At 39.3% G+C, this 12509-nt stretch overlaps 1 protein-coding gene across 3 annotated transcripts in view; it reads left to right on the top strand.

Moving 5' to 3' along the window:
• Positions 1-1274: 1274 nt before the first annotated feature.
• Positions 1275-12509, top strand: part of rnaset2l (ribonuclease T2, like) — a 17733-nt gene continuing 6498 nt past the window's right edge. The window contains exons 1-7 of one of the 3 annotated variants that reach the window (XM_061877734.1): positions 1275-1551; positions 6657-6859; positions 6993-7060; positions 7137-7194; positions 7256-7323; positions 7464-7577; positions 7652-7700. In XM_061877734.1, the coding sequence (XP_061733718.1) occupies positions 1539-1551; positions 6657-6859; positions 6993-7060; positions 7137-7194; positions 7256-7323; positions 7464-7577; positions 7652-7700 (573 nt within the window). In that variant the 5' untranslated portion in view covers positions 1275-1538. Of the gene's footprint in view, positions 1651-6653; positions 6860-6992; positions 7061-7136; positions 7195-7255; positions 7324-7463; positions 7578-7651; positions 7701-12509 lie in introns of all 3 variants that reach the window. The other 2 variants (XM_061877732.1, XM_061877733.1) reach the window with 2 other exon arrangements.

Genomic DNA, 12509 nt, shown 5'->3' with positions numbered 1-12509 from the left:
CACCTCGACAACTGTAACGTATTATTTTCGGGTCTCCCCATGTCTAGCATTAAAAGATTACAGTTGGTACAAAATGCGGCTGCTAGACTTTTGACAAGAACAAGAAAGTTTGATCACATTGCGCCTGTACTGGCTCACCTGCACTGGCTTCCTGTGCACTTAAGATGTGACTTTAAGGTTTTACTACTTACGTATAAAATACTACACGGCCTAGCTCCATCCTATCTTGCCGATTGTATTGTACCATATGTCCCAGCAAGAAATCTGCGTTCAAAGGACTCCGGCTTATTAGTGATTCCCAAAGCCCAAAAAAAGTCTGTGGGCTATAGAGCGTTTTCCGTTCGGGCTCCAGTACTCTGGAATGCCCTCCCGGTAACAGTTCAAGATGCCACCTCAGTAGAAGCATTTAAGTCTCACCTTAAAACTCATTTGTATACTCTAGCCTTTAAATAGACTCCCTTTTTAGACCAGTTGATCTGCCGTTTCTTTTCTTTTTCTTCTATGTCCCACTCTCCCTTGTGGAGGGGGTCCGGTCCTATCCGGTGGCCATGTACTGCTTGCCTGTGTATCGGCTGGGGACATCTCTGCGCTGCTGATCCGCCTCCGCTTGGGATGGTTTCCTGCTGGCTCCGCTGTGAACGGGACTCTCGCTGCTGTGTTGGATCCGCTTTGGACTGGACTCTCGCGACTGTGTTGGATCCATTGTGGATTGAACTTTCACAGTATCATGTTAGACCCGCTCGACATCCATTGCTTTCCTCCTCTCCAAGGTTCTCATAGTCATCATTGTCACAGACGTCCCACTGGGTCATTATTGTCACCGATGTCCCACTGGGTGTGAGTTTTCCTTGCCCTTATGTGGGCCTACCGAGGATGTCGTGGTGGTTTGTGCAGCCCTTTGAGACACTAGTGATTTAGGGCTATATAAGTAAACATTGATTGATTGATTGAACTCTTTGCACTTCAGCATCTGCTGACCCCTCTGTCAGTGTACATGGCTTACCACTTTGTGGCTGAGTTGCTGTTGTTCCCAAACTCCATTTTCTTACAATAAAGCTGACAGTTGGCTTTGGAATATTTAGGAACGAGGAAATTTCACGACTGGATTTGTTGCACACAGGGCATCCTATGAAAGTTCCACGCTGGAAATCACTGAGCTCCTGAGAGCGGCCCAATCTTTCACTAATCTTTCACTAAGTGCTTGATTTTATACACCTGTGGCCGGGCCAAGTGATTAGGACACCTGATTCTGATCATTTGGATGGGTGGCCAAATACTTTTGGCAATATAGTGGTATGTCAAGGGCCAACAAAAAACAAGCTCCCGCCCTGATGTGACATACTTCAAATGTACTTGTTCCAAACTGGTCAAGTACTACCATAATTGGTACTTATAAACAGTAGTGTGAAACTGTGACCTTCATATTTACAAGCATGAAATCAATATAAATACTTCCTGCTGTTTCTACTCTAAAGCGCTGCTGGATTAGTATCTTCTTTTGTGAAAGTGCTCATTTCTGCTATGAAACACACTTCACAATGAAAAAAAAGAGTGAGTATAGTCTCGATATTTTCTACTTCCCTTTTTTTCCCCAGAAGTGTAGCCATTGTAAACCTACACAAAGATCAGTGCATCAACGCCAAATTTCTGGTAAGCCTGCTATTTCTTTGTCGTTTCATCTTGTCTTTAATGAGACTTATTTCATTCTTTTTAGTGCTTCGGAACATGATTGTGCTGTTATTGTGCTATATTTAACCCTTGCGCAACCCGAGGGCCCAAAACTATTGACAAGGTTTATTAAATTCATATACCACACTTTAAAAACAGCCACTAAAGAGCTGTACAGATTAAAAACAGAAAGGTAAAAATAAATAATAATAAAACTTTTACATAAAAAAAAAAAAAATCACAATTAATAAAAAGCTAAACTAAACTAAAAAAGAAGCTAAACTAACCAATAAATAAATGGTAAGAAAACATAAATCGGCACTATACAAAATAAAAAAATTAACAATCACTATGAAAAATAAAATAAGGACTTTCAATAGAAAAAACATAAAAATGTCCAGCTCAGCATGTGTTAAACACCAGCGCAAATACATGTTTTAAAGGTCAAGGTTTATTCATATATATATAGCACAATTTTAAACAGCACAACGAGTTCCTTTTGTAATACGACTGTTCAGTTTGAAGAACATAGCCCGAAATTTTGTAAGTTTTTTTTTTTTATTGCATTTTTGATTCCCGTATTGTTAAAATAGGATATAAACAAAGTATACACACTTTTTCTTATGAACTCCTTTAGTCCCATTGACTACCTTGCAACTGCTATTTCTAAACATACTTTAACCCTAGTGTATTACTATGCTTTTTCCATGAAGCTCATTCTTGTCAATTGAAGAACAAGAAAATATGTTTTGGGTGTAATTGCGCCCCTCTCCCACCAGACAGCACCAGCAAACCATGATGCATAAGTTTCAGAGCTTTGATGAGCATAAATGAGTTAAACGGCCATCAAAACCCTGAAATGCAATGAAAATGATCTTGGACATTTATATACTACATGGCTGATAGATGTAAAAGACTTGCATAGCTCAATAAACTCAAGCTTCTCTATTGTAAACTATCCATCCATCTTCTTCCGCTTATCCGAGGTCGGGTCGCGGGGGCAGCAGCCTAAGCAGGGAAGCCCAGACTTCCCTCTCCCCAGCCACTTTGTCTAGCTCTTCCCAGGGGATCTCGAGGTGTTCCCAGGCCAGCCAGGAGACATAGTCTTCCCGACATGTCCTGGGTCTTCCCCGTGGCCTCCTACCGGTTGGACGTGCCCTAAACACCTCCCTAGGGAGGCGTTCAGGCGGCATCCTGACCAGATGCCCAAGCCACCTCAGCTGGCTCCTCTCGATGTGGAGGAGCAGCGGCTTTACTTTGAGCTCCTCTCGGATGGCAGAGCTTCTCACCCTATCTCTAAGGGAGAGCCCCGCCACCCGGCGGAGGAAACTCATTCCGGCCGCTCGTACCCGTGATCTTATCCTTTCGGTCATGACCATAGGTGAGGATGGGAAGATTGACTGGTAAATTGAGAGCTTTGCCTTCCGGCTCAGCTCCTTCTTCACCACAACGGATCGGTACAACGTGCGTATTACTGAAGACGCCGCACCGATCCGCATGTCGATCTCACGATCCACTCTTCTCTCAGGAGTAAAAAATATTAGCAAACATCTTAACAGCCTTTTTTCAGATTTGCCATACAAGTGCTTTCTTGCAAAAGGTGCCGTGTGCTTCATTTCAAGAGTTTTCATGTAACAACAAGCAGAACGTCAGCAATAGTAGAGGAAGGAACAACAATAAAAAGTCTGTAAAAGGGATTCTTAGCATCTGGTTAGATTTTGCAGTGTTTTTGCGGCTTTCAGATTTGGGAAAACCGAAATAAACATCTACAGTACTACTACTGTATCTGCACAAAGTTGTGCGGACAGAGCGATTGTCTAAAAAGAAATATGTCCATTATGTGGATAAACTTCAAATTTGCTCATCTCATTTCGTAACTATGAATACATTTTACTTATTTATTGTGACTTTTTTTGAAAACATATTGCAATAAAAAATAGTTTTTAAGTAAACATGACAGGATGACATTCGCACATCTTCCTTGCTTTCCTTACCCAAACATAGACTGTGTAAACACTGAACAGACAACCGTGATGGCTTTTAATGTCACCTGCTGTTTAAATAGGGAGAAAATAACAGGCGTGAGAAGCTGACCTGAGATTATTAGAATAAGCAATAGAAATAATAAGAGAATTATGATTTTTTTAAAATAGCTTTACTGCCGTGAATAGACTACTTCCACAGAAAAATTTGCGTGTGCTTACTGTTTGTAATGGTATGATTTCACTACTAAACATTTCATATTGATCTCCTTCGGCAATTGGTGCCACTTTACCCACAATACACTCCTCTTTGGAGGTTTTGTTTATCTTTGTAAAGTTGTGCAAGTGTTTGTGGCATTTAAGCATTTTTTGACACAGACTAAAGACTTGTTCAATTACATTCACCGCCATCATTATAAATGCTTCCCTCCTCAGTGGTTTCACATCCGGGTCCTAAACACATTATACGTTTCCATCCACTCGCTTTAAGCATGCATTAAATTTATCAGTCTGGAGCCACAAATGGTTGAACTTGCACTTACCTGTCTAATGCAAGTCATTTGGCTTTGCTGTGGGTTTTTGTTAGGTTTTCTTCGCTGCTACGCTAAACTGTAAGAAGACATCAACTGACAGTGCGCGATCAATTCTGACTGGGCCGCAGAGGTAGCCTACTTTAGTTCTGTTTTGTAGTTACGTTTAAAGGGTCCTCAGAAATTGAAACATTTAAAGGCAAGACTGAATTGTATTCATGTTTTAAAAAACAGTTCCGTGAATAGATTTTAAAGACCTCTCAAAATCATATTTAAGACCTTTTATTAGATTTTAGGAGACAATCTGCCCTTTTTCCAGTGCAGGAACTCTTTCAGGAACTTCCCCACTTACCTGGGTAAATAAATTTCACCCTGTGTTTCCACGAAAACTACCCGGGTAGATGTAGTTCTTTAGGAACCTTTCAGAGTTCCTCCTAGTTAGGTGGGACTTATCCAAGCGACCAGGAACCTTTTCGGGGCGGGCTGTGCTGTTGAACACTGATTGGTTGAACACAATTTGCAGCGTTTATAAAACTTCTCTTTTAAATACACAAACACCATTGGAACAATCGCGGAAACTTATTTATTTGTTATTTCTTGTGTATTTCTATTACAACAAACTTGACAATGGAAAGAAAGAAGAACGAAAGGAGCTTTCAAATGCAATAACTTTTGTGGGGCATCTTAGAACGTTGAAGAACGCTGATCAGTGGAACTATCCAACAGTGTTTTTACTCAGCTGTAATCTTTAAACTATATGCAGTTTATTGTTGTATATTAGTTTTACAAACTTAATTTCCTTAAGAGAAGTGGACACTCTTTTAAACGTATTTACCGAGGAGTATGAAGCCGAACTCAAAACGGTGACCCTAGCTGCTTACTACTCTGACTTTGTTGGATAAATGTGGAAAAAAAAGGGAGGCAGTACATGAGTGGAACGAAGGTGAATAACATCACATATTAAATATTGACTTTATTACATGTTGTAAAAATAGTCGATGACACTCCATTTGTGTCGTTATTAGCCTCAACCCGAGGGAACAGAATGCTAATGCTAACAAGCTAACGCTAAAGCCAATGTGTTTGTGTTGTCGGCCTGAGGTAAACCCTGACATTTATTATTTATATATTGTTATTTACGGATAAACACTGATATTTATATATTGTTAATTACAGATAAACACTGAAATGTATTACTTATATATTGTTATTTACAAATAAACACTGACATTTATTATCTATATATTGTTATTTACAGCTGAAATGGACCAAAAGGAATCGCCTGACCCTCATGAAATCATAATTTACCGAGAGGTTAACATTCTGACTGTTCGACATTGTGCACAAAAGCCTGACTTTTAATGAAACATTCGGTAAACTTTATTTTCAAAATTATATCATCTTGTATAGGATTGTTTAGTATTTCCTTTACTTACTTTTTAATAAAAGAACTGTGACCTAATATTGTCTGTTTATTTACGTGGCATCAGTATAGATCTATAGTAAACCTCTACTCCATACATTACCATACATAATTGTATAAACTACCCTTAATTGTGAAATGCGGTGGAAACACAAACCACATACGTTTACAGGAACCTACAGATCCAAGTATAAAAGGTTCCAGAAACCAAAAGTTCCTGAGAAGGAAAAGGTTCTTTTCAGACATTTAAAGGCAAGGGTGTCCAAACTACGGCCCGCGGGTCAAATATTGCCCCACCAACATCTCTTGTTTGGCCCGCAAGACGTCATGAGCTTAATAAAGAATTTTACCCAGAGGGAGATTGCATTCATTTGAATATTCTGACACTTTCGTTACTGCTATTATGTTGTCATCGAGTGGACAATGTGAGAAATACAGGTCAATGACCTTGAAATTGTGTGCAGAATCTACTTATATGACCCAATGCAAACAACCTTCTCTCACCATGGTGCCGAAAAAAAAAATCCAACCAACACAAAATGTCAACAGTCAGTCAGTCACATGTAACACAACGCATACATACACATATTTGGCCCCCTACCTATTTTTTTTAGCCCAATGCGGCACCCAAGTCAAAACGTTTGGACACCCCTATGTTAAGGCCTTAAATTGTTGGAGTTAAGATGTCTTACAAATTTTTAAGACCCTGCGGATACCCTGAATCAGAAATGGCAATAAATGCACATGCATCCTCTGTTGTCGCCATTTGTAAAAGTTGTCAGTAGATTACATTTAACATGGCTAACGTTGAGCAGACGCAGTCGAAGACGTGTTACGTAAATAAGACCGTCCACAAAACAGTGCATCCTGAAGAGACAATCAGAAAGCAGCTTAAAAAAAAGGTCTGTTAAAGATAATCTATAAGAACCACCATTACATGTTATGTAGGCCACAAGGAAGTCTTTTACATTACAAAAAAAATAGGACCCCTTTGAGAAGGAACTTATGATGTAACAACTTTTAAAATGTACCTTTTTCAAACTTTTGGAGTAGAGCCAATGAAGATGTTCTGCGCGCTGCTGCCTCTGCTGGTGTGTCTGAGTCCTGCAGCTCTGCTGTCTGACGTCACTGCTGCGCGGGAGGACCACGTGGAGGACTACAAACATGGCCGACCATACGAAGAGCTGAGCAACAAGACGCAGTGTTCGTGGAAGTGTCTCATTTTCGCGCTGCAGTGGCCTGGTGGCTTCTGTCAGGTGAAGCGTTTGATCCTCGCTGCTAAACATAGATATATAGCAAGTGTCGTGATGGCAGAGAAGACGTGATGTGTGAGGAAAGATGCATTTAAGATTTTTTTTAACCTTTCAGTGTTTTTTCTCCTGCTGATAGTCTCTAGACAATGTCTCTCAGTGCAAGATTCCCTCAACTGTCAACACCTGGTTGATTCACGGCCTGTGGTAAACATCATCACTTAGTCAAGGCCTCACCTTTGATCTCCCCGGCTGATCCCGCGTTGTCGCTCTGCACTTTCAGGCCCATGAGGACGTTAAGATGCTGCAACTGCTGGCCCTTTTTCATGTCCGACATCCAGGTGAAACGCTCCCACTCCATGTTGACGTGCTGACAGACGACCTCTTCATGTCGTTTTCCAGGACGTGGAGAATCTGCTGGAAGAATATTGGCCAAGTTTAGTCAAAAACAGATCCAATTTCCATTTCTGGTACGAGCCAGCAGGCAAGATGCAGTGAGACACCTGGTGGCCATGTTTTTAGGAAGCATGTGACCACAGAGACAGGAAGTCACTTTGTGATGCACAAAGCCCACTGTGTGTGTGTCTGTGTGTGTGTGTGTGTGTACCAGGAGGGACGAATGGGAGAAACATGGAGTGTGTGCGGCGTGCGTGGAGGGATTGAATTCTCCGCTCAGATACTTCCAAACCAGCCTAAAACTGGGGCAACACTTTGACCTGCAAAAGTTAACACACGCACACAAGTTACCATGACAACTACTGGACATGTCTTTTTAAAAGTTGTGTGTGAATGTTGCAGAGCACTGGACGATGGCGGGATCAAACCATCCTGTGACCGACCATATAAGGTGACTACAATGACCAGGGGCCTCATGTATTAAGCGTACAAATACCTGCCGTACACACTTTTTCACGGCAAAGTTAAGATGTTTCAAGAGTGAACTGAATGAGGAAATGTGCGGTGGCTCACTCCAAAGTCATGCTTCTCGTTTCTAAATACTGCGGATACTTTGTCGACGCACAGCTGTGGTCCTTCGGGCTTTGCCAACATTTGATTTCAACAATGTGAAAAGATCGATGACAGAACACAAAATTAACTTTTTCGCCAATGCATGTAATGCTTCAAATTCCTTTTTGTGAGGACGTCTGTTTAATTATGTAAGCAATCATTTTGCCACTTATTGTTGTCACAATGTGCACGGACAGCTGCTTCTGCCGGTTGTTGCGGCACAATAATGGCACTGGAGACCGCAAGTCGCTCTCCTTTGTTGTAATAATAAATTGAGTGCTCAAACTAGAGTCAAAGTCTTCCGAATTTTTTTTTTATGCTGGCATGTTTGAATTTAAAATATTGCATACCTAATATTGTACCTTTTCCACATGAAACTAATCTGGCTGCGAGCAGGCTACTGTATAAATACATTTTGTTCTAAGTTACACAAAATATTTTTATATTGGAGGTAATCAGATTTGTTTTGGTCCCATCCTTCTTCTTCGCCTTCTTCCTGAGGTAGTAGCACTTATTCCCTATATTTCCTCCGAGTGCGATTCTTTAACTTCACAGCATTGGCAGGCTACATTCAATCCTCTTTCGTTCGCTGGAAACGGCAGGAAGAAGCACCTACTCCTTGCCGGTGGATTCTGATTAGGCAGAGTGTGGGATCTCTGGCACATCTAACTTAAAAATGATTTGCGTATTTAAATGTAGAAGTGGCCAGCTGCACACCATGTGCCCTCAATTCCATTTTGATAGGATGTAAAAAAGAAAGGTGCTTGGATTAATGCTTGCGGACACTTCAATACATCTGAAACGGGTTGTGCGTATGACATTTTTTGGATTTGAGCTTTCACCAGTTTCAGTAGGAAATCCACCCAACTCTTAATACATGAAGCCTCTGCTCCTTCACTAAAGCACGGCCATCACTTGCTACCGCCAAGCTTACATATACACATATATATATGTGTGTATGTGTATATAAGTGTATTTTTATATATGTACAGTATAATTATACAAATGTAATGTGTTTGTGTATTATATATATATATATATATACACACACACACACACACACACAGGACTGTCTCAGAAAATTTGAATATTGTGATAAAGTCCTTATTTTCTGTAATGCAACTAAAAACATGAAAATGTCATACATTCTGGATTCATTACACATCAACTGAAATATTGCAAGCCTTTTATTATTTTAATATTGCTGATTATGGCATACAGCTTAAGAAAACTCAAAAATCCTATCTCAAAAAAATAGTATTGGGCCTGGTGTCTTCCAGCTTCTTCTTCACAATAACCCACAAGTTCTCTATGAGGTTCAGGTCAGGGGAGTTGGCAGGCCAATGGAGGACAGTAATGCCATGGTCAGTACACCAGTTACTGGTGGTTTTGGCACTGTGGACAGGTGCCAGATCATGCTGGAAAATGAAATTATCATCTCCATAGGGCTTTTCAACAGATACAGCTTCAATAGATGTATTCCCATGGTCAAGCCACTCCTGAACTCTATACAACGGAAGTTCCCTCAGTCAGCAATGGTTTGGGGAGCCATGTCAGCAGAGATGGGTAGAGTAGCCAGAAATTGTACTCAAGTAAGAGTACTGTTACTTTAGAGATTTATTACTCAAGTAAAAGTAAGGAGTAGTCACTCAAATATTTACTTGAGTAAAAGTAAAAAGTATGTTGTGAAAAAACTACTCAAGTACTGAGTAACTGATGAGTAACCTGATTGTTTGATTACGGCAATATATAAAACATAAAAATAGCAACGAGCAAATTCAGAGCCAGGGATATCTCTTAAGCAGCTAAAACAATAATATATATTAAAAATTAGTACATTAAAATAAAAAATAAGGCACATTGAGCCACAATAACTTAACAGCAACGAGGCTCAGTAGGCATTCAATGATTGATTGAAACTTGTATTAGTAGATTGCACAGTACAGTATATATTCCGTACAATTGACCACTAAATGGTAACACCCCAATAAGTTTTTCAACGTTAATCAATTACTTAATAAATGACCAAATCGAGGTGATCTACCTCATATATACATACACACACATATCCTATACACACACACACATATATATATATATATATATATATATATATATATACATACATTTACATATAGTATATAATTTATATTTATCTATTTTGCCGTTTTTGTTCACATGTTAAAGGTGTTTTAATGAATATACATGCATGTTCAACATATAGATTCCCATCTTTCATAAAGACAAGAATATAAGTTGGTGTATTACCTGATTCTGATGACTTGCATTGATTGGAATTAAGTCCACGTTTTCAAATGGAGGAGAAAAAAAGTTCCTCTTTTCTGTCTAATACCACATGAAAGTCGTTGATTTTTGGCATCTTATTTGTCCAGCTTCCATATTCGTTTTTATAAACTTTACAAGAAATACATTGGCGGCAAACTCCGTAGCTTGCTAGTTTGTTTGCGCTGGGTTTCGGAGACTCTTATTTTGTTAGCGCAGGCGCGATTGAGCGGCGCTTTTGTTGTGAAGACAGGAACTGTGCGATCAGTCGTTAGGCTTTCGACGGGAAGTACGGTTGAAATAAAAAGTGTCTTTTTTCCTTTGCGCTTTTAATTGATTGATTGAAACTTTTATTAGTAGATTGCACAGTACAGTACATATTTCGTACAATTGACCACTAAATGGTAACACCCGAGTAAGTTGTTCAACTTGCTTAAGTCAGGTTTTACGTGTGACGGTCATGTGACCGCCTGGCTCTGTTTGATTGGTCCAACGTCACCTGTGACTGCATGTGATTGGTGAAACGCAGGCATGCGTAGATCCTACGTTGAAAAACCAAAACAAACATTAATAGATCGATAAAAAAAAAGTAGCGAGCTGAATGTGGATAAATGGAGCGGAGTAAAAGTAGCGTTTCTTCTCTATAAATATACTCAAGTAAAAGTAAAAGTATGTTGCATAAAAACTACTCTTAGAAGTACAATTTATCCCAGAAGTTACTCAAGTAGATGTAACGGAGTAAATCTAGCGCGTTACTACCCACCTCTGCATGTCAGCTGCTGGTTTTGGTCCACTGTGTTTCATCAAGTCCAGAGTCAATGCAGCTGTGTACATGCTTCCATCTGTTGTAAAGCTCTATGGAGATGATGATTTAATTTTCCAGCATGATCTGGCACCTGCTCACAGTGCCAAAACCATGGCATTACTGTCCTCGATTGGCCTAACAACTCTCCTGACCTAAACCCCATAGAGAAATTGTGGGGTATTGTGAAGAAGAAGCTGAAAGACACCAGACCCAATAATGCAAATGAGCTGAAGGCCGCTATTAAAGCATCCTGGGCATCCATAACACCTCAGCAATGCCACAGGCCGATTGCCTCCATGCCAGGATTTTTGAGTTTTCTTAAACTGTATGCCATAATCAGCAATATTAAAATAATAAAAGGCTTGCAATATTTCAGTTGATGTGTAATGAATCCAGAATGCATGGCATTTTCATGTTTTTAGTTGCATTACGGAAAATAAAGGACTTTATCACAATAATCAAATTTTCTGAGACAGTCCTGTATATATTATATATATACACATATACATACATATATATATACATACATATAAATATACACATACATATATACATATTTATATATACATACATATATATTTATATATATATACATTCATATATATATACATATACATATACATATATATATATAATACACACACACACACACATTACATTTATATACTTATACATATATAAAAATACACTTATATGCACATACACTCATATATACATATCGTATATTACCAAATAGTACCCCGGGCGTTTATTTCACAAAATCATTTTTGGACACGGGGGTTTAAAAGAAGCAGGCGAAATTTGCACAAGGCTTTAATTTATTTTTGCACCAGCCTGCACCAGGTCATTATTTGGTTACAATGGTTACTGTCCAGTATTTTTTTTCGTATAAAAAAATTTAAATGTAAAAGCTATTGTAAAACATAAAAACAAAAAAACAAGACTATCAAAACACAAGAGATCAACAAGGCCTCAACATGGCAGTAGTGCAACAATTGTCAAATAGAATACCAATACTGAAAATAAATAAAGTTTTTAAATAAAGCAGCCTACCGCGAAAAATAAAATTATGGTACCAAGTACTCAAGTATAAAACCCACCATAAAAACAGAACAATAATAGTGTCACTTAAATAAAATAAAGGCTACAGTATTCAAAGTTTTAAATAAAGCAGCATACAGGAAAAATAAAATTATGGTACCAAGTACTCTATAAAACCATCAAAACAATAATACTGCAGCAAACGCAACCCCAAATGCAACTCAAACCCACTCATCCTCCTCCTCCTCTTCAATCACAAGTTCATTGAGGAGCTGCTGTTCCTCATCACTCGCCTCCTCTTCCGGAACCACAGCAGCACCCTGCTGTCTAGCCCTCAAAACCATCTCTCTGCTTGCCTGACATGGCTGTCCCTCCTTGAGGCAGTAAATGAGCTGGTCCTCACTCCAATCAGCTGCCACTGTCAGCCTACACACCTTGTAGGATACAGGAAAGCAACAATCAGCTATGGCTACTGTTTGCAACACACGCACAACCACACTTAAACACAGCCAGCCAGCC

Source organism: Nerophis ophidion, linkage group LG18 (assembly GCF_033978795.1).
Source record: "Nerophis ophidion isolate RoL-2023_Sa linkage group LG18, RoL_Noph_v1.0, whole genome shotgun sequence".
In the NCBI taxonomy this organism is placed as follows: Eukaryota; Metazoa; Chordata; class Actinopteri; order Syngnathiformes; family Syngnathidae; genus Nerophis; species Nerophis ophidion.
This window is presented reverse-complemented; position numbering and strand designations above follow the sequence as displayed.